At 41.1% G+C, this 23,055-nt stretch overlaps 1 protein-coding gene across 1 annotated transcript; it reads right to left on the bottom strand.

Annotated features, from left to right (window-relative positions):
* Window positions 1-131: 131 nt before the first annotated feature.
* On the bottom strand, window positions 132-16,402 carry LOC129823795 (CMRF35-like molecule 5). Its single transcript, XM_055882770.1, has 6 exons — window positions 16,195-16,402; window positions 15,576-15,917; window positions 5,054-5,176; window positions 4,240-4,338; window positions 2,364-2,407; window positions 132-1,357 (listed from the first exon to the last, which is right to left on the bottom strand). The coding sequence occupies exons 1-6, from the start codon at window positions 16,238-16,240 to the stop codon at window positions 1,244-1,246; spliced, it is 768 nt and encodes a 255-aa protein (XP_055738745.1). The 5' UTR covers window positions 16,241-16,402; the 3' UTR covers window positions 132-1,243.
* Between the last annotated feature and the right edge of the window lie 6,653 nt (window positions 16,403-23,055).

Genomic DNA, 23,055 nt, shown 5'->3' with positions numbered 1-23,055 from the left:
TGGTCTCGTCTTTCAAAAGTGTCTCTTTTGCTTTACTCGTCGTTATATTTATGATCCTTTCAAATACATACTGTATATCAGACTAAGTCAGAATATAACACATTTTAATTCTACATAACATGATCCTCTCATTTACAGTTCAAATCAAATTGTATTTGTCACATGCTCTGAATACAACAGGTGTAGACCTTACTGTGAAATGCTTACTTTAAAACCTTTAACCAACAATGCAGTTCAAGAAAGAGTTAAAAATATTTACTAAATAAACTAAAAGTAAAAGATAAAAGTAATACAATAAAAATAACGCGGCTATATACAGGGGGTACTGGTATCGAGTCAATAACTATTAAATGATGTTGGGCATAGTGGGCACATGGTGGGGGGAAATGGAGACCATGGTTAGAGACTATTACCTATTTGACACTACCAGGGGTCTAACCTGCTTTTGAAAGCAAAAGTCAAATTGAAAACATAATTGGCAATATTGATTTTCATTAATAGCAAACTAGGAGGACTGATGGTTTGCTTAGCTAATCTACTGTAGCAAGTCTGTTTGGTTAGGTAACTACTGTAGCTATCTAGGAAACTTGCCAGCTAGCTATTTTTTCATTTCTAGCAGAAAGTGTTATAGCCGTGGTATAAGCGAGATAATCAACTCGGGGCTCTATGCGTTCCCTGGAAAATAATGCAACTCCGTGGAAGGTTAGTGCCACGGCGCTGTGCGTGTTGGCCCACAACTTCCAAATCATGCATTGTTTTCCACAGAATGCATAGTCCCTCATTGATTATCCCTTAATTATGTCTATTTAATTATGTGTTAAAAACCATTAGTCAGTTATAATGCATATAGTGAGCCAATATTTACTTAGATATTAACAGATATTAACATGCAAATTAGGCCTAAGTGACCTAAACATTAAGACAAGGTGAGTAGAGACATGAAAGACAGTAGTCAAGGTAGCACATCTGTGAGGACATGAAGCAGATTATGCAGATGTTTGCTCAAATTAAATCTCACCGCTCAAGAGGTGGCACACATAGTTAATAACATGTCACTGTGATTGGTTGCCAGTGTGTGTATGTCCCTTCTGATTGGTTGACAGTGACAGGTGTTTCTGGGTTTGCTGACTGGAGTAGATGGGAGGAGTAGGCAGGGTTTTGACCAATGTTGACAGTGGCATAGTCACCAGAAGAAGTGCTTTCTTAAATGACAGCACTGGCTTCTTTGGGGCAGCTGGGGTCCTTATGGAAGTTGACACCGGCATAGTTGACATTCAGAGGGGCTTGTGGGTAAGTTGGCGTAGATGTTGGACTGTAGGGGTTGGTCATTTATTTCCTCATAGTCACGATCACAACCCTGGAGAGAAGGAAAACGAGTGGGATGGGAGGACTTACGAGAGGGAACATACACTGAACAAAAACACATGTAAAGTGCTGGTCCAATGTTTCATGAGCTGATATAAAAGATCCCAGAAATTTTCCATATGCACAAAGTCAAAATTTTGTACACACATTTGTTTACATCTGTTAGTGAGCATTTCTACTTTGCCAAAATAATCCATCCACCTGACAGGTGTGACATATCAAGAAGCTGATTAAAGAGCATGATCACACACTCAATGACATTGCTACATTAGGCAGATATTTCGTAGGAAACAATGTCATCAAAATTGTCAAATTTACTTTAGACAGATGGCAATGTCATTAGCTAGCAAAGTTAGTCAAATACCTAGCAATGCTAATGTTAATTAGCTAGAATTCGGTGTGCTCCCCTCACTCTTATCTAGCTAGCTAACATTATACTACAGGTGTTTGTAAATTCACTCTGGAGTGCCAGAGTGCGCATTCGTAAATTCAGAACATTGTCAGATTGTCATAGTAAATTCAGAGCGTTTCACTCTCAGAGCGTTCAGAGAGAACACTGGACACTCTGTCCGAGGAGTAGGGTTGATCCGAGCATTCTGACTTCACAACAGCAGTCAAGCGCCCAAGCTAACTGGCTAAAGTTGGCTAGCTTGCTAGATACTTCTGACACAAATGATAGAACTTCACTGTCAAGCCTCAGGAGAAGACCCAGATGCAGACAGTTTCAAAGTAACAAAAATGTTTTTCATGAGCTGAAAAAAGATCCCAGAAATGTTCCATATGCACAAAAGCTTATTTCTCTCAAATTTTGTACACAAATTTGTTTACATCCCTGTTAGTGAGCATTTCAACTTTGCCAAAATAAGCCATCCACCTGACAGGTGTGGCATATCAATAAGCTACACAGTGTGTTATACATTGCTCAGTATTGGGTATCCAGCAATCTGTTCAGGTGGTTTTGAGAGCTGCATTTCCACCAACAGGGCACACACACTGACCTCTCTGTTGATCCCAGTGTTCACCGTCGGTGCAGAGGAGACAGCTGTAGAACACAGACAAACACAGCTCACTATTTGGCTCCAGCCGTCTGTTCAGGTGGATTTGAGAGCTGCATTTCCAAGAACAGGGAGCCGAGGGCACACTGTCACAATGTTCACAATGAGACGTCTATTGTTCAATCAGGGCCAAAGGATGATTTGTACCTCTGTCACTCAGCTGCGTTATGCCATTGTCATCAACATTCTCAAGACGCTCAGCCATACTGATGCCCAAAAGTCAAGTGGTGCCCAGTCATTCTTAACAGAGGCTATGAGTTCTGTCTAAATTACACTATAGTAGCTTGGAAATGCATGACATTGCCATTATGCAGCTATTTTGTAGTAAAAAAGTATCAATATGTTGTCAAATTTACTTTAGACAGATGGCATTGTTGTCATTAGCTAGCTAAGTTTGTCAAAACTATCTAGCAATGCTAATGTTAATTAGCTATAATTCAGTGTGCTCCCCTCCCTCTTATCTAGCTAGCTAACATTATAACACGGGTGTGTTCGTAAATTCACTCTAGAGTGCCAGAGTGCGCTCAGTGTTTTCTGGACATTTGTAAATTTAGAACATTGTCAGATTGTTATAGTAAATTCAGAGCGTTTCACTCTTGGAGAGTTCAGAGAGAACACTGGACGCTCTGTCCGAGGAGTAGGGTTGATCCAAGCATTCTGATTTCACAACAGCAGTCAAGCGCCCAAGCTAACTGGCCAACTTGCTAGATACTGCCGACACAAATGAGGGAATTTCTCACTCTGTCAGGGCTCAGGAGAAGACCCAGATGCAGACACTTTCGAAGTAACAAAAGTTTTACAAAAACAGGGGGGCAGGCAAAGGTCAGTAATCCAGAGCCCGAAAGGTACAGAACGGTAGGCAGGCTCAAGGCAGGTAGAGGACAGTAATCCAGGGTGGTGTGACAAGGTACAGAATGGCAGGCAGGCTCAAGGCAGGTAGAGGACAGTAATCCAGGGTGGTGTGACAAGGTACAGAATGGCAGGCAGGCTCAAGGCAGGTAGAGGACAGGCAGAATGGTCAAAACAAGACAACAGTAACTAGAGACAGGAGCACGGGAAACCCGCTGGTAGGCTTGACGAAACAAAACGAACTGACAGGCAAACAGAACACAGGTATAAATACATTGGGGATAATGGGGAAGATGGGCGACACCTGGAGGAGGGTGGAGACACGCACAAAGACACGTGAACCAGATCAGGTTGTGACACTGACCATTTCACTCATTCTAGCAGAGCTGGTTAGGCTGTTTAAGTTATCTAGAGCTTTGGATACTTTAACTGCTGCCCGCAACAATTTAATGGCATTTTTTGCCAACGTTTACTGACACGGTCATATTCAACAGGTGTTGCAGTTTGTAAATTCTGTTATTCTGCACTCCTGTCACAGATGAGTGCTCTGAAATCAGAGTAGATAGCCAGAGTGAATTTACTAACGTTATACTACACCTAAAGTCAATCGGATGACATCACAATGATAACAGGTTTTCCAACTAATTATTTGTTTCCAAATCACTATAATGCACTTTAGACTAAATCTTAATCAGTGCCGGTTGAGAACATACTAGCCGGTTGAGAACGCACTAGCCGGTTGAGAACGCACTAGCCGGTTGAGAACGCACTAGCCGGTTGAGAACGCACTAGCCGGTTGAGAACGCAAGAGTCGGTTGAGAACGCACTAGTCAGTCGGGCATCAGTCCTCAAGAGAACTCAAAACAATATTGTGACGAAATGTGCAATCATGAATATGCAAATTATTTATTTGAAATGAAAAGTGTGAAAAGAGGCATTTAAATGTTTTGACAGCGTGTGTGTTTCTCACCTGTTTCCTTGTTGCATTTCCATCTGTAGACTATAAGCAGACTGACTACAAGCAGCAATGTAACCAGACTCATAGATACTATGATGATCACTGATGTTCCTGGAACACAGACACACAAGTAGCGCCAATACTTTACAATCAGCACTTCTGTTCAACTTTCATAAGGCCTTTTTACACTAATATGTAATGTAAGATCTGCCTCTTCGATAAAATGTTACATTTTATGTGCATCTTTTCTGTTTACATCCTATCCTTACATTAGCCTTGGATGTGGTGGCCAACATTCATGCATGGGTGTAGCTATTTGCATACACCATAGTATATAGACTACCAAAAGAAGGCTAGCTGTTCAACTATACAGGAGCACCTCATCTAAACCATATTGCATACTTAAGTAATGCATCAAATCACAGGTGTGGACATTGTCCCCATTTGTTTAAGGCTGATTTACACAGGCAGCCCAATTCTGATCTTTTTTTTCACTAATTGGTATTTCGACCAATCAGATAAGCTCTGAAAAAGATCTAATGAGTTGCTCGAGAGACATTGTCTTTGCACTATACCACTCAGTGGGGAATCTGGTGTGGAAGTGTCCCACACTACCTAAAGTCAGATTTGGCTCCAAATCAGTAACTTACACTACAAAAGTACATGTTGTGAAACCAGTTTCAAAGAGAAACCAGCATACAGTAAGTTTAAAAGGCTCATAGGCTGTGTTCACGCAACTTTTGACCAATCAGATATTTTCAAATCATCTTTTTCAGAGCTGATCTGATTGAATTAGTGAAAAACACAGCCATAAGAGTTTATTTACCAGATCCATTGTGTGTTGATGAGATGGATGATGGTGGTGAGATGGCTAAGGATGATGGAGTTGGTGAACCAGGTTTTGATGCGGTTGTAGTAGGTTCTGTTTTGGTGGTGATTGTTGGTGCTACTAAAAAGGACCACAAAACAAAGTGACAATTTTCCACATGGCTAACAAAACAAAAATGCTGTCTGCTGGTATTAAAGTAGTTCTTGCAGGGGGATGTTGTCACGTTGTATAAAAGGATTGGAGACAGGAATACATAATAGGGGGTTTTAACTCCACCCAAAAATACAACATGCCATGTAAAGGCACAGGGACGAAGTCCAAAACAAACACATGTACAAAAACACAGGGATGTAACCCAAACAGAAGAGGTTAAACCTCTAATAAATACACGGGACGAGACCCATAATAACGATGACACAACACCGCACAGACACTCACAAGATCAACGGTCATGGGAACAATAACCGACCGCACAATGGTGAGCAGAGGGCACATATATACAATTACTAATCAGGGGGAATGGAAACCAGGTGTGGGTAATAGGACAGTTCAGTACTGCCTGGAGGCCGGTGATGTAGACCTCCGGAACGGGTGCACGGAATGAGCAGGAGTACAGGGAATCAGTGACAGATGTGTTGTCGCAGAGACATTGTTTGTACTCTATACCACTCAGAGGCGGGAATCTGATTCAAAGTCAGATTTGACACCAGATCTGTCTCTTTACAGTACAAAAATATGTTTACTAACTAGCGTAGTGTAGAAAGGATTCGTTGTGTGTTGGTAGTGTTATGTTATGGAGGGAAGGTTAGAGTTAGGACATTGACAAACAACACACTACCATGATACACTTTCACACTACATCCACAGGTAGCAGCACCAACCGAGTCTAGACGCTGAGCCAAGTTTCTAGTTAAACACAGGTGCTGCCAATTAAGGTGAGTGTCCCAGCTGGCAGGGCCATGAGGCTGCTGGTGTTTGTTTGGTAGCCATGAGGCCTTTCATTTGTTTTTGAGTCTTTAGTTTGGGCATGGTTTTTTTCTACTTTCTTTTTTGTACATATTTATTTTTCGTCACCAGCTGAACAAATAAAAATCCACTTGGACTGGCCGACCAAGAGGTCAAGAAGGAGCTGGTCCTGGACCTAAGATAAGTTGGCAGTCTCCTGGGTACAGACATTGTGGTCCTGTGTGTGTAACGTCTGCTTCCAACTCACACTCAAACACGTAGATCCCCTGAACGCAGCTCACTTTCCAGCCCACTTTCAAGCTCACACACTCAAACACATAGATCCCCTGAACGCAGCTCACTCTCCAGATCCTATTTACCTGCTCACACACCTGTATGTCATTATCACACACTATTTTGTTCAGTTCTTTGCACCCCATCATTGTGAGGTATTGTTTGTTTTGTGACACACTTCTATTCGGTGCTCTGTTTTTCCCGTAATGTAATCCTCCTGTGTATGATAGGCTATTGAGGCAGGCAAACACTATTGGATTTCCTGTTATCAGCCTATTGCCTGATCTCCCGGGCGACATTACTAGCCTTTTCCCTGCCTGTACTGTTGTCTTGTTGGACCCCCTGTGTATGACCTTCTGCCTGCCCCTGGACCCAGCTACCTGCCTCCTCCTATGGTCCTTTACAATAAACACCTGCTGCGTCATGTGCTTGAAGCCAGCTATCTGTCTCCCATCATGGTCATTACAGTGTGGCTCAGTTGGTAGACCATGGCACTTGCAACACCAGAGTTGTGGGTTTGACTCTCACGGGAACCAGTACAAACAAATATGAAAATGTATGCACTCACTACTGTAAATTGCTCTGGATAAGAGCGTCTGTAAAACTTAAATTCAACACATAGCTGCACACGCTTACTTTATGCTCACATCAAATCAGGTTACAGACCATGTAGCTAGGCCTAAGATGTAGACACATTTAATATACTACAGGTTGTTTTTCCCGCCTCCACTCACACAGGCACACCCAGCTCTCTCCCTCATTGTATCCATCTAAGCTTCTCACTTCACTGACATACAACTGTGTCCTGATCATTCTGTCTCACAATGCAGAACAGGCTCATGCAATTGAACCCTTACTCTTGAAATCTAGCTGGACTGCTGACAGGGTATGAAGAGTGTGGTTGTTCTGCACGCCACAGAGACATCTCCCAGCATCCTCTTTGATTAGGCTAGTGATGGTCACGGTGACAACTCTGGCTGTCTTGTTGTCGAACAGTGAGAACGTGGCATTTTACGTGGCATTGTTTTTATTCATACACACAATGGATGGCGACTGACCGTTCTTCACAGCCTGTCACCTCAGTGAGGTTCTCACAACACCAATCTGTCATTTTAAACAAACATCTAGGCCTAGCGCTCAGAAAGATGTTCAACCAATTTATTACAAGATAATGATATGCCATAACAGAACTAGAGTGGGTTGGAAACTCCAATGACAATTCCTTGTCTAATGCATTAATGATGTGTGATCTGTGGTTCTCTAATACATGTACTGTACTGTGTGTTTAATCCATTGTTCACGCCACTTGAAGGATATGACCTGATTTAGGGTGAAATCTTGTTGAGATGTTAAAGGGGAAATCTGCAGATCAAACAACAACAAAGCAGTCACCCCATCACTGTTTTTGTTAAACAGCTGACGGATGGGACTGGAGAAATATAGACACTGACCATCCATTAGATCAAAGCTGTAGTTTTAACCATGGTTTGTCTATCCAGTGTTTGTTTGTTTACAAACAATGGAGTAAAACAAGCTTATATTTTGAATTTTAGTGGGGTATGACATTTGAACTAAGCTCATGAGGCACTTATAAGTTATATACTTCAAGAATCAATGGGAATATATTATTTATTTAAAAGTACAAAAATGTACAGTACCAGTCAAAAGTTTGGACAAACCTACTCATTCAAGGGCTTTTCTTTATTTGTATTTGTAGAATAATAGTGAAGACAAACTATGAAAGAACACATACATGGAATCATGTAGTAAGCAAAAAAGTGTGAAATAAATTAAAATATATTTTATATTTGAGATTCTTCAAAGTAGCCATCCTGTCAAGGGTGCGTACTGGCGGCAGAGAAGTCAGCCGTTTCCAACGGCTAAGTTTAATTATCAAAACCCACCGGATACAGAACAATACAATACATGGGTACATAACCCCGACGCACACCAGAACAAAACGTGCACAAGCACTGACAACAAACAATTATGGACAAGGACATGGGGGGGAACAGAGGGTTAAATACACAACATGTCATTGATGGATTTGGAACCAGGTGTGATGGAAGACAAGACTAAACCAATGGAAAATGAAAGTGGATCGGCGATGGCTAGAAGGTCAGTGACATCGACCGCCAAACGAACAAGGAGAGGGACCGACTTTGGTGGAAGTCGTGACACATCCTCTGTCTTGTATACAGCTTTGCACACTCTTGGCATTCTCTCAACCAGCTTCATGAGGTAGTCACCTGGAATGCATTTCAGTTAACAGGTGTGCCTTGTTAAAAAGTTAATTTGTGGAATTTCTTTCCTTCTTAACCTGTCTAGGCTGAGGGTGCCGCTAGCGGCACTCCCCCCCCAACCCCACTGAAAAGGCAGAGCCGCGAAATTCAAAAAAAATATATTTTTTAAATATTTAACTTTCACACATTAAAGTCCAATACAGCTAATGAAAGACACAGATCTTGTGAATCCAGCCAACATGTCCGATTTTTAAAATGTTTTACAGGGAAGACACAATATGTAAAGATGTAAATCTATTACCTAAAAACACATTAGCATAATCCACCATCTTTTATTTGTCCACCAACACCAGTAGCTATCACCAATTCGGCTAAACTAAGATATTTATAGCCCCTAACCAAGAAAAAAACTCATCAGATGACAGTCTGATAACATATTTAGGGTATGGGATAGGTTTTGTTAGAAAAATGTGCATATTTCAGGTAGATGGCATAGGTTACAATTGCACCCACCGTCACAAATGGACTAGAATAACTACATAGAGGAACGTGTTTACCTACTTACTAATCATCAAACATTTCGTAAAAATACACAGCATACACTAATCGAAAGACACAGATCCTGTGAATACAGACAATATTTCAGATTTTCTAAGTGTCTTACAGCGAAAACACAATAAATCGTTATATTAGCATAGCACATGTGCAAACATTACCCCAGCATTAATTCTAGCCAAAGTGAGCGATAACGTAAACATCGCCAAAATATATTATTTTTTCACTAACCTTCTCAGAATTCTTCAGATGACACCCCTGTAACATCACATTACAACATGCATATACAGTTTGTTCGAAAATGTGCATATTTAGCCACCAAAATCATGGTTAGACAATGTGAAATGTAGCCCAGCTGGTGAGAAAATGTCCGTGCTCCATATTAGACAGTGATCTACTCTTATACATAAATACTCATAAACGTGACTAAAAAATATAGGGTGGACATCGATTGATAGACAATTTAATTCTTAATACAATCGCGGAATTCCATTTTTTAAATTATCCTTACTTTTCAATACAGTTTGCGCCAAGCGAAGCTACGTCAAAAACATGGCGTCCTAAGCCACTAACATTTTTCGACAGAAACACGATTTATCATAATAAAAATGTCCTACTTTGAGCTGTTCTTCCATCAGTATCTTGGGCAAAGGATCCTTTCTTGGGTCTAATCGTCTTTTGGTGGAAAGCTGTCCTCTTGCCATGTGGAAATGCCAACTGCGTTCGGGATGAACTGGAAGCGTGCCCAGCGATTCACAGCGTTTCAGAAATAAATGTCCCAAAATCGCACTAAACGGATATAAATTGCTATAAAACGCTTTAAATTAACTACCTTATGATGTTTTTAACTCCTATAACGAGTCTTAACATGACCGGAGAAAGATTACTCCCAACACTAATGCTTGGAACAGGTGCGGGTCGGTGTCCTCCACGCGCGTGACGCACCAAGAAAAGAGTTGCTAGCTACAGGGTTTTTTAATTTATAGTGCCTGTGAACGCGCAATCGACCCCATTCAAATCGTCATCACGTAAAGGTATCCAGGGGAAGACGTAAGCAGTGTCCGTATACTCATAGCAATAACAGTGGCCTTTTAACTGACTCCAGATCAGGGGCCAAAATTTCTGAAATCTGACTCCATGTCAGGGAAATTGCTGTAGAATGGGTTCTGTTCCACTTAGAGACAAAATTTCAACTCCTATAGAAACTATAGACTGTTTTCTATCCAATAATAATAATAATGTGCATATTGTACGATCAAGAATTTTGTGGGAAGCCGTTTCAAAAATTACACGATTAGCATAAATAGTGACAACAGCGCCCCCAGCCTCAACAGGTTAATGCGATTGACCCAATCAGTTGTTTTGTGACAAGGTAGGGGTGAGATACAGAAGATAGCCATATTTGGTAAAAGACCAAGTCCCTATTATGGCAAGAACAGCTCAAATAAGCAAAGAGAAACAACAGTCATCATTACTTTAAGACATGAATCCGGATAATGTCAAGAACGATGAAAGTTTCTTCAAGTGCAGTCGCAAAAACCATCAAGCGCTATGATGAAACTGGCTCTCATGAGGACTGCCACAGGAAAGGAAGACCCAGAGTTACCTCTGCTGCAGAGGATAAGTTCATTAGAGTTACCAGCCTTAGAAATTGCAGTCCAAATAAATGCTTCACAGAGTTCAAGTAACAGACACATCTCAATATCAACTGTTCAGAGAAGACCGTGTGAATCAGGCCTTCTTTGTCAAATTGCTGCAATGAAACCACTACTAATGGACACCAATAATAAGAAGAGACTTGCTTTGGCCAAAAAACACGAGCAACACAAATTAGACATCTGTCCTTTGGTCTGAATAGTCAAAATTTGAGATTTTGGGTTCCAACCTCCGTGTCTTTGTGAGACGCAGAGTAGGTGAACGGATGATCCCCGCATGTGTAGTTTCCACCATGAAGCATGGAGGAAGAGGTGTGATGGTGTGGGGGTGCTTTACTGGTGACACTGTCAGTGATTTATTTAGAATTCAAGCCACACTTAACCAGCATGGCTACCACAGCATTCTACAAATAGGGCTATCTTCTGTATACCACTCCTACCTTGTCACAACACAACTGATTGGCTCAACTGCATTAAGAAGGAAAGAAACACCTGTTAATTGAAATGCATTCCAGGTGACTACCTCATGAAGCTGGTTGAGTGAATGCCAAGAGTGTGCAAAGCTGTCATCAAGGCAAAAGTGGCTACTTGGAAAAATCTCAAATATATTTTAAAAACAGTTTTTTGGTTACTACATGATTCCATATGTGTTATTTAATAGTTTTGATGTCTTCACTATTATTTTACAATATAGAAAATAGTAAAAATAAAGAAAAACTCTTGATTGAGTAAGTGTGTTCAAACTTTTGACTGGTACTGTATGTAGCAATTGCAGATTGCCCCTGCAATTGCTACATGCGCATAACAGAACAATGCATGCATTGTGTCAATGAATAATGTGCATAAAAAATGGAATAATGTTCAGGTTCTCAAGTTAAAAACTTCTTGTCAATAGGGGGGCGCTATTTTCACTTTGGAAAAAATCGTGCCCAAATTAAACTGCCTCGTACTCTATTCTAGATCATACAATATGCATATTATTATTACTATTGGATAGAAAACACTCTCAAGTTTCTAAAACTGTTTGAATTATATCTGTGAGTAAAACAGAACTCATTTTGCAGCAAACTTCCATACAATGTGAGGTTCTGAATTATGCACTATAGCCCTTACTATATCACATGTGATTGAATATTAGCAACTGTTGGCCTGGGCGCCTGGGTGTCTGTGTGTGTGTGCTGGAAGTAACAGTTAGCCCCAGATAAGTGTGCTGGGAAGCAGTGGTTAGCCTTGAGCGTGAACAGTGGGCTTTGTATGCAGGTGCAAATAGCGCAGACAATGTTGCAGAGCTGTCTGACCTCAGTCTCTGGGGTGAGGGAGCGTAATCTACACAGCAACAGCGCCGGGACACCAAAGAGGGCAAAGAGGCTAGGACTAGCCTGAGCGCCGGCGATAGGCTGTGTGAGTCTAAACCACGCCCAGTCTCTACTTTGTGACAGGCCGGCTCGGAAGCAGGAACTAACTCTGTCAGAGTATATTATAATGTTTTTGTCAGGAACAAGTCAGTTCTCTGTTCTACCCTGCGGGGTGGTACAGGGAACCCGTATATACGAAAGTTGCATTTGCCATTTATTACTTAGTTAATAAAAAATACATAGCATACAATTGGTGACTCATCGTCATACTTATCCTTATACCAGATTGAATTGGCGCAACCCTAACAACAGGAAGTGAAAAATCTGAAAACGAGGCTCTGTTCCAGGGCCTGCCTATTCAACTGGCTTATATTTATTGATATGCATGCACTTCATACGCCTTCCACTAGATGTCAACAGGCAGTGGAAGGTGGAATGGGGTGTCTAGCTTGATCTGAGGTCGAACAACAGCTTTTGGAGTGGCAGGTCAGGAATTTCCTTTCTCTACCTAGGCGCGCGAAGCACCTCCATATTGTCTTCTGATAAGCATTCGGTATACACGGCTAATATCTCCGGCTCTGATTTTATTTGATACATGTGATAATAACATCGTAAAGTATGTTTTTTCAACCGAGTTTTATCAGGTTATTCAACGTTTATTGGGACTTTTGGAGTTTTCCGTTCTTTGCATCGAGAGAAACTGGGAATGTCATCAACATTGGCTAGCATTGTGGCGCGAATTCGACAGGAGAAAAGGACATTCTAAAACCAAACAACGATTTATTCTGGAAATAGGACTCCTTGTACAAGATTCTGATGGAAGCTCAGCAAAAGTAAGAACAATTTATGATGTTATTTCGTATTTCTGTGGAAAATGTTATTTCTATTCTCCGCCGTTTTGGCGGGCGCTGTCTCGCAATAACGCAAGCTGTTTGTTATGGTAAAGTTATCTTAAAAAATCTAACACGCGGTTGCATTAAGAACCAGTGTATCTTTCATTTGCTGTACAACATGTATTTTTTAGTAAAGTTTATGATGAGTTCTTTGGTCAGATTAGGTGAGTGTCCAAAATAGCTCCTGACATTCTGGGGAAATGTTGCTACATTTTCACAATGTATAACCACGGTTTGCAGCTCTAAATATGCACATTTTCGAACAAAACACAAGTGTATTGTATAACCTGATGTTATAAGACTGTCATCTGATGACGTTGTTCAAGGTTAGTGATTAATTTTATATCTTTTGCTGGTTTTTGCGAATGCTATCTATGCGGTGAATAAATGTGTTTGTGTGTTTGGCTATTGTGGTAAGCTAATATAATGCTATATTGTGTTTTCGCTGTAAAACACTTAAAAAATCGGAAATATTGGCTGGATTCACAAGATGTTTATCTTTCATTTGCTGTACACCATGTATTTTTCATAAATGTTTTATGATGAGTATTTAGGTATTTCACGTTGCTCTCTGTAATTATTCTGGCTGCTTTGGTGATATTTTTGATGGTAGCTGCAATGTAAAACTATGATTTATACCTCAAATATGCACATTTTCGAACAAAACATAAATTTATTGTATAACATGTTATAAGACTGTCATCTGATGAAGTTGTTTCTTGTTTAGTGACTAATTATATCTCTATTTGGTCGGTTTTGTGATAGCTACCTATGCGGTAGAAACATGGTGAAAATATGCGGTTGAGTCTTTGGCTATTGTGGTTAGCTAATAGAAATACATATTGTGTTTTCGCTGTAAAACATTTTAAAAATCGGAAATGATGGCTGGATTCACAAGATGTTTATCTTTCATTTGCTGTATTGGACTTGTGATTTCATGAAAATTATATTATATGATATCCCTGTCCCGCTAGGCTATGCTAGTCAGCTTTTTTGATGAGGATGCTCCCGGATCCGGGATGGGTATTAACCTTTTACGGGGGCAGCCCGACACCGGTACACTTATGACAACATCCAGCTAAAAGTGCAGGGCGCGAAATTCAAAATCTATTTTTTTTTTATATTTAACTTTCACACATTAACAAGTCCAAGACACCAGATGAAAGGTGCACATCTTGTGAATCAAGCCAACATCTCCGATTTTTAAAATGTTTTACAGGGAAGACAAAATATGTAAATCTATTAGCTAACCACGTTAGCAAAAGACACATTTTTTTCTAACTCCATCAGTTTCTTACTCCATCAGGTGCTATCACAAATTCGACCAAATAAAGATATAAATAGCCACTAACCAAGAAACAAATTCATCAGATGACAGTCTGATAACATATTTATTGTATAGCATATGTTTTGTTCGAAAAATTTGCATATTTCATGTATAAACCATAGTTTACATTTCAGCTACAATCCGAAATTGCACCAAAAGCAGCCATAATATTTACAGACACCAACGTCAAATAGCTAATTACTCATCATAAAACATTTCTGAAAAATACATAGTCTGCAGCAATTGAAAGACAGGCATCTTGTGATTCCAAACAATATTTCCGATTTATTAAATGTTTTACAGCGCAAACAAAATGTATCGCTATATTAGCGTAGCTACAATAGACAGAAATAATTGGGCGCCCACGGCCAGTTCACATGCACGACAGATATATGAAATAACATCATAAAATGGGTCTTACTTTTGCTGATCTTTCATCAGAATGTTGAAGAACGTGTCCTCTGTCCAGATGAGTCGTTGTTTCGATTCAGAATGGCAAATCTCCCTCTTCAATTAGCATTGGCACTAGCCGAGTGGCATAAATTTCTCCAACGTAAACACAGTCAGAGGACGGAACACGGCAAAACTCCCGAATAAAGTTTCAATAATCTGATTAAACTATATTGAAAAAACATACATTACGATGATATGGTCACATGTATCAAAAAAAATTCGAGCCGGAGATGTTAGCCGTTCGATACGAAGGCAAAACAGAAGTCAATCCCACTTCCTTCAGAGTACCGGAAGTGGACGGTCTTGTCAAAGAAATAGGTTTTTTTCCACCACAGACCAAGAGGAGCAAAAAAAATTCTTCTCTGACACCCTCTTTACACCAATAGGAAGGCGTATAGAGTGTCAGCAGACTCCTAAGTGTTAAGACCATGTATAGGCATCAAGTTGAAAAGAGCATCGATTTCTGACATTTCACTTCCTGGTCAGGAAAAGTGCTGCAGAAGGACTTCTGTTTCACTCAGAGAAATAATTCCAACTCTTTTAGAAACTAGAAAGTGTTTTCTATCCAAAAAGAATAATAATATTCATATTGTACAAGCAAGATTTGAGTAGGAGGCCGTTTGAAATGGGCACGATTTCACTGGCTACTCAACACTTTGCCTTGCAGCCATAAGAAGTTTTTAAGTAAATGTTTTAAGGCTCAGGTCAATAGCGGAAGCTTGATTAGGAATGTATATTATAATATGTTTAGTTTGGAAGTGACAAAGTTTTGAGGATGAGAATCAAAGGTTTACACTACCTTCAGCGACTTCAAGGTTGACTTGAATGTAGTTATCTTGTCCCCATTTGTCCACTCCACACCAGTATCTCCCAGCATCATTTAACGTCAGGTTGGTGATGGTCACAATGAAGACACTTTCCTCTCTGTTGTCCTTCAGCGAGTATCTCCCTTTTGAAGCACTGTTTTCCCCCACCTCAGTCTTAATAACTTTGTCTTTATTAAAAACAGTACAAACCCCTTTGCAGAGGTACTTCTGGTGGCTCCTCCACTCCTCTCTATAGGGGCATCTGATCTCTGCCTTGCCCCCCTCATATCCGTCCACTGTGATCAACTCTGCTGTACACACACTCCTCACAGCAGCTGTAGGACACACCAACAGTCTCATTACAAACAGTACAAACACCCCAGCTTCCATTTCACATACTGTAAGAGTGGATTCTGGTCTGGTACACCACTGGTGTTCCCCATCACATCCATCAGTACATACTGGACCTTGTGTTCCTCAGTGTCCCCTCCCCTTTATCTAACAGCATTATCAGTGAGTGAATGGAGTTACACTGTAAAATGTTACAACCAAATGTATCCAACTATAGAGAGGATTCACTGGAGATGTGTTCATTCAGTCTGATGTACTTACCTAAGAGGAGGACAACCTTCAGTGTGAGGACCAGCAGGATAACCATGATGACTTGTGGCTCCCAGCTAGTTCAAGTCTCTTTAGACCCTGTACACCCTGTTTACTCCAGTCAAATCAAATTGTATTAGTCACATGCGCTGAATACAACAGGTGTAGACCCTACAGTGAAATACTTACTTACGAGCCCCTAACCGACAGTGCAGTTTCAAAAAATACGGATAAGAGATGCAGAGTAGTCACCTCAGACCTCTACGTCCAGTTACCACCTCAGTACAGGAAGGTCTGCTCCTGCAGTGTGTATGAGAACCTCTCTGAGAGTGAGTGTGTCTACGCTGAGCCACAGAAGTCCTGCTGTTTCACTAAGTACTTCCTGAAACCATTTCACTTCTCAGTAACACTTTATAATAACTTCCGGCAATAAACAATTTCTAAGACATTTATATACAGTTTACTCACCATTTATTAATAATTTATTCCTACAATAAATATTAAATAAAAACATATACTGTATATAGACAGATTTTCAAACAACTTTGAAATGATTTGTTAATGATTTACTAGTTAGGGTGGCAGGTAACCTTGCGTCCAGTAACTGAAAGAATGCTGGTTTGAATCCCCTCGTTGACAAGGCACTTAACCCTAAATGCTTCTGTAAGTCACTCTGGATGAGACCATCTGCTACAGTGCCTTCAGAAAGTATTCACACCCGTTGATTTTTTCCACGTTTTGTTGTGTTACAAAGTGGAATTAAAATGCATTGTCATTTTTTGTCAACAATGTATACAAAATACTGTAATATCAAATTACGTTTTAATTTGAAGTCCATTTTAAATCGCAACACTATTTACATTAAAACAATCAAATTAAAAGTACAAAGGATGAATAAAAGAACATAAAACACAGAGGATGTCTAAAACATTCACTGATTAAAGGCCAAGCTAAAAGGTACATTGTTAACTGTGATTTTAAAAACCTCAATGATTTCTGCTCCTTTTACCTGAGAAGGCAAGCTGTTCCATAACTGAGGGTCTTTGATAGAGAACATAGATTAGAACATTTTACATGCACGCAAGCACGCACGCACACACGCACACGCACACGCACACACACGCACACACACGCACACGCACACACACACACACACACACACACACACACACACACACACACACACACACACACACACACACACACACACACACACACACACACACACACACACACACACACACACACACACACACACAGCCCTGTTCACAATGAGAACTCTATTTCTCAACCAGGGCCAAAGGATGATTGTATGTGCAAATGATTTCTTGGAATTGAAAACTGGATGTGAAAAGAGTAATTTCCCTTATTTGACACAGTGTGGGTGTGTGAGAGAGTGTTTCTCACCTGTTTCCTTGTTGAATTCACATCTATAGACTATGAGCAGGCTGACCACAAGCACCAATGCAGTGATTCCCAGATACTATGATGCCCACTGATGTATCTGAACACAGACACAAACAGTACCATTAAAACACGTACTTTACAATCAGCACTTCTGGTCAACACTCTAATGTATTTGTCCTCTTGCTCAGTTGTGCACCGGGACCTCCCACTCCTCTTTCTATTCTGGTTAGAGACAGTTTGCGCTGTTCTGTGAAGAGAGTAGTACACAGAGTTGAAAGAGATCTTCAGTTTCTTGGCAATTTCTCGCATGGAATAGCCCTCATTTCTCAGAACAAGAATAGACAGATTAGTTTCAGAAGAAAATACTTTGTTTTTAGACATTTTGAGCCTGTAATCGAACCCACAAATGCTGATGCTCCAAATACTCAATTAGTGTAAAGAAGGCCAGTTTCATTGCTTCTTTAATTGGCAAACAGGTTTCAGCTGTGCTAACATAATTGCAAAGGGATTTCTAATGATCAATTAGCCTATTAAAATGATAAACTTGGATTAGCTAACACAACGAGCCGTTGTAACACAGGAGTGATGGTTGCTTTTAATGGGCCTCTGTACGCCTTTGTAGATATTCCATAAAAAATCTGCCGTTTCCAGCTACAATAGTCATTGACATCATTAACAATGTCTACACTGTATTTCTGATCAATTTGATGTTATTTTAATGGACCAAAAATTTGCTTTTCTTTCAAAAACAAGAACATCTCTAATGACCCCAAACTTTTAAACGGTAGTGTAAATATTTACACCCGTATGTCGTTGTCTTCTCTGTTGGAATCCGGTCCGTCTGCTGGAGAGTCAATTGACAGAAAGTCTCTGGTTGTGTTAATTATGGATACGTCAAGCGTACACATGGATGTTTTGTAGAATAGATGTTTCGGCGGTTGACGGTATTCTTGTCTTAGACTTATGTAATTTCCAGCTGCAGACTAGTAATTATACGTCTAGGATTTGCTCATATTCTGTAGTGATCGATAGTCTCAGAGTTTAACCATTTCCAGCCGTGTAGCCAAAACTACATCTGTATGGTCTCCGTGGCCTATGGAGTTGTAGTTCTTAACCATTTCAACATGTACCGTCAGCTCCATAATTTGATCTATAGAATTGTAGCAGTTCCAACGTGGGGACTCCGTCCCGATGTTCTCTGACTTAATGTACATTTTGTAGGAAGTGGTTTAATACTCTGTGGAAAAAGGGGCAGTTCTATGACACCTGATGTAATGTCTGACCTCATGGGGGCGTGGCCACTGACTAGTTAAACTTTATATGAACATCCATACTCATATTTAGAAGGTTAACATCACATTACATCTTTTCACAAATAGTTTCATATTTAATCACATACGTTTCACAATATTTAGATGTAAACCTGACAGCTGGGAAATGTACACTTTAACCTTTTTACATGTACCAACACACGGGTGTGATCATTCTACAGTGGTTCCTGTAGCATACGATCAAACTGGTGTGATTAGAACGCTTATTTAGAACGCTTATTTAGAACGGCCAGTTTCGAATGATGCAACAATCAGCATTTAAGCTGGCCCCACTTTTTTCAGAAACATTTTGCACAAACACAGTCCTTAGAAAGTTATGTCCAGAATGTGAGCAGTTTATTTTTGGATGCAATGTTCAGACATTCACAGAAGTAGCTACAGCATAACACAATCATCCAAACTGGAAAATGTAGGCTACATTTGTCTTAGCGCTAACTGCGGAAAGATTGACATAACACATGCGGTCATATTTGTATAACTCTCGCTGACCAACTACAATATGAATTAGCTAATATAAATTACTATTTATAATTAATCACATCACGGGTGAGCTCACCATTGATCGAAATAATTGAGTAAAACACTCTCTAGAAATCGAAAGTAATCCGACGATGGGTAGTTTCTGCTCGCTGCCATGCTCTTCTCCCCTCAAAGAAACCAAAGATAATAAGACGAGACAAGATGAGTTTGGTCTATTAATAGTATGCATGTTCAAAGGGGGGCGACGTCCACCATTGTTCACATCCCACCATTAATTTCCGTAAGTCCTCAAAAAATGAGTGAACCCTTACGGCCATCATTTTGTTATAACATTTTCGGTCCAACAGATGATTACGTGAAACCCAGAATGCATTGTATGTCAACAAACATGGCTCCACACACATAGCAGGAATTAGCTTAGCTCATCATAATCAGTACAACCTTCAAAAAAGTATTTTACACACATAATATGTGCACATTACAATCTATGCAAGAGTCAGAATGCATGATTCATCACCTGTATTTGAAAAACATGTGAATAAAACTGTAAATATATCAATAATTTGATACAAATCAAATCAAATCAAATTTTATTTGTCACATACACATGGTTAGCAGATGTTAATGCGAGTGTAGCGAAATGCTTGTGCTTCTAGTTCCGACGATGCAGTAATAACCAACAAGTAATCTAACCTAACAATTCCACAACTACTACCTTATACACACAAGTGTAAAGGGATAAAGAATATGTACATAAAGATATATGAATGAGTGATGGTACAGAACGGCATAGGCAAGATGCAGTAGATGGTACCGAGTACAGTATATACATATGAGATGAGTAATGTAGGGTATGTAAACATAAAGTGGCATAGTTTAAAGTGGCTAGTGATACATGTATTACATAAAGATGGCAAGATGCAGTAGATGATATAGAGTACAGTATATACATATACATATGAGATGAGTAATGTAGGGTATGTAAACATTATATTAAGTGGCATTGTTTAAAGTGGCTAGTGGTACATTTTTACATAATTTCCATCAATTCCCATTATTAAAGTGGCTGGAGTTGAGTCAGTATGTTGGCAGCGGCCGCTAAATGTTAGTGGTGGCTGTTTAACAGTCTGATGGCCTTGAGATAGAAGCTGTTTTTCAGTCTCTCGGTCCCTGCTTTGATGCACCTGTACTGACCTCGCCTTCTGGATGATAGCGGGGTGAACAGGCAGTGGCTTGGGTGGTTGTTGTCCTTGATGATTTTTATGGCCTTCCTGTGACATCGGGTGGTGTAGGTGTCCTGGAGGGCAGGTAGTTTGCCCCCGGTGATGCGTTGTGCAGACCTCACTACCCTCTGGAGAGCCTTACGGTTGTGGGCGGAGCAGTTGCCGTACCAGGCGGTGATACAGCCCGACAGGATGCTCTCGATTGTGCATCTGTAGAAGTTTGTGAGTGCTTTTGGTGACAAGCCGAATTTCTTCAGCCTCCTGAGGTTGAAGAGGCGCTGCTGCGCCTTCTTCACAACGCTGTCTGTGTGGGTGGACCAATTCAGTTTGCCCGTGATGTGTACACCGAGGAACTTAAAACTTTCCACCTTCTCCACTACTGTCCCGTCGATGTGGATAGGGGGGTGCTCCCTCTGCTGTTTCCTGAAGCCCACAATCATCTCCTTTGTTTTGTTGACGTTGAGTGTGAGGTTATTTTCCTGACACCACACTCCGAGGGCCCTCACCTCCTCCCTGTAGGCCGTCTCGTCGTTGTTGGTAATCAAGCCGACCACTGTAGTGTCATCCGCAAATTTGATGATTGAGTTGGAGGCGTGCATGGCCACGCAGTCGTGGGTGAACAGGGAGTACAGGAGAGGGCTCAGAACGCACCCTTGTGGGGCCCCAGTGTTGAGGATCAGCGGGGTGGAGATGTTGTTACCTACCCTCACCACCTGGGGGCGGCCCGTCAGGAAGTCCAGGACCCAGTTGCACAGGGCGAGGTCGAGACCCAGGGTCTCGAGCTTGATGACGAGTTTGGAGGGTACTATGGTGTTAAATGCTGAACTGTAGTCGATTCACACATAGGTATTCCTCTTGTCCAGATGGGTTAGGGCAGTGTGCAGTGTGGTTGCGATTGCGTCGTCTGTGGACCTATTGGGTTGGTAAGCAAATTGGAGTGGGTCTAGGGTGTCCGGTAGGGTGGAGGTGATATGGTCCTTGACTAGTCTCTCAAAGCACTTCATGATGACGGAAGTGAGTGCTACGGGGCGGTAGTCGTTTAGCTCAGTTACCTTAGCTTTCTTGGGAACAGGAACAATGGTGGCCCTCTTGAAGCATGTGGGAACAGCAGACTGGGATAAGGATTGATTGAATATGTCCGTAAACACACCAGCCAGCTGGTCTGCGCATGCTCTGAGGACGCGGCTGGGAATGCAGTCTGGGCCTGCAGCCTTGCGAGGGTTAACACGTTTAAATGTTTTACTCACCTCGGCTGCAGTGAAGGAGAGCCCGCAGGTTTTGGTAGCGGGCCGTGTCAGTGGCACTGTATTGTCCTCAAAGCGAGCAAAAAAGTTATTTAGCCTGTCTGGGAGCAAGACATCCTGGTCCGCGACGGGGCTGGTTTTCTTTTTGTAATCCGTGATTGACTGTAGACCCTGCCACATACCTCTTGTGTCTGAGCTGTTGAATTGCGACTCTATTTTGTCTCTATACTGGGACTTAGCTTGTTTGATTGCCTTGCGGAGAGAATAGCTACACTGTTTGTATTCGGTCATGTTTCCGGTCACCTTGCCCAGGTTAAAAGCAGTGGTTCGCGCTTTCAGTTTCACGCGAATGCTGCCGTCAATCCACGGTTTCTGGTTTGGGAATGTTTTAATCGTTGCTGTGAGTACGACATCGTCAATGCACTTTCTAATGAACTCGCTCACCGAATCAGCGTATTCGTCAATATTGTTGTTGGACGCAATGCGGAACATATTCCAATCCGCGTGATCGAAGCAGTCTTGAAGAGTGGAATCAGATTGGTCGGACCAGTGTTGAACAGACCTGAGCGAGGGAGCTTGTTGTTTTAGTTTCTGTTTGTAGGCTGGAAGCAACAAAATGGAGTCGTGGTCAGCTTTTCCGAAAGGAGGGCGGGGGAGGGCCTTATATGCGTCGCGGAAGTTAGTATAACAATGATCCAAGGTTTTACCAGCCCTGGTAGCACAATCGATATGCTGATAGAATTTAGGGAGTTTTTGTTTTCAGATTAGCCTTGTTAAAATCCCCAGCTACAATGAATGCAGCCTCAGGGTGTGTGGTTTCCAGTTTACAAAGAGTCAGATAAAGTTTGTTCAGGGCCATCGATGTGTCTGCTTGGGGGGGAATATATACGGCTGTGATTATAATCGAAGAGAATTCCCTTGGTAGATAATGCGGTCGACATTTGATTGTCAGGAATTCTAGATCAGGTGAACAGAATGACTTGAGTTCCTGTATGTTGTTATGATCACACCACGTCTCGTTAATCATAAGGCATACACCCCCGCCCCTCTTCTTACCAGAAAGATGTATGTTTCTGTCGGTGCGATGCGTGAGGAAACCAGCTGGCTGCACCGACTCCGTTAGCGTCTCTTGATTTAGCCATGTTTCCGTGAAGCAGAGAACTTTACAATCTCTGATGTCTCTCTGGA

This window comes from Salvelinus fontinalis, chromosome 26, assembly GCF_029448725.1.
Source record: "Salvelinus fontinalis isolate EN_2023a chromosome 26, ASM2944872v1, whole genome shotgun sequence".
Taxonomy (NCBI): domain Eukaryota; kingdom Metazoa; phylum Chordata; class Actinopteri; order Salmoniformes; family Salmonidae; genus Salvelinus; species Salvelinus fontinalis.
Note: the sequence above shows the minus strand (reverse complement) of the source record. Positions and strands in the feature narration are given on the sequence as shown.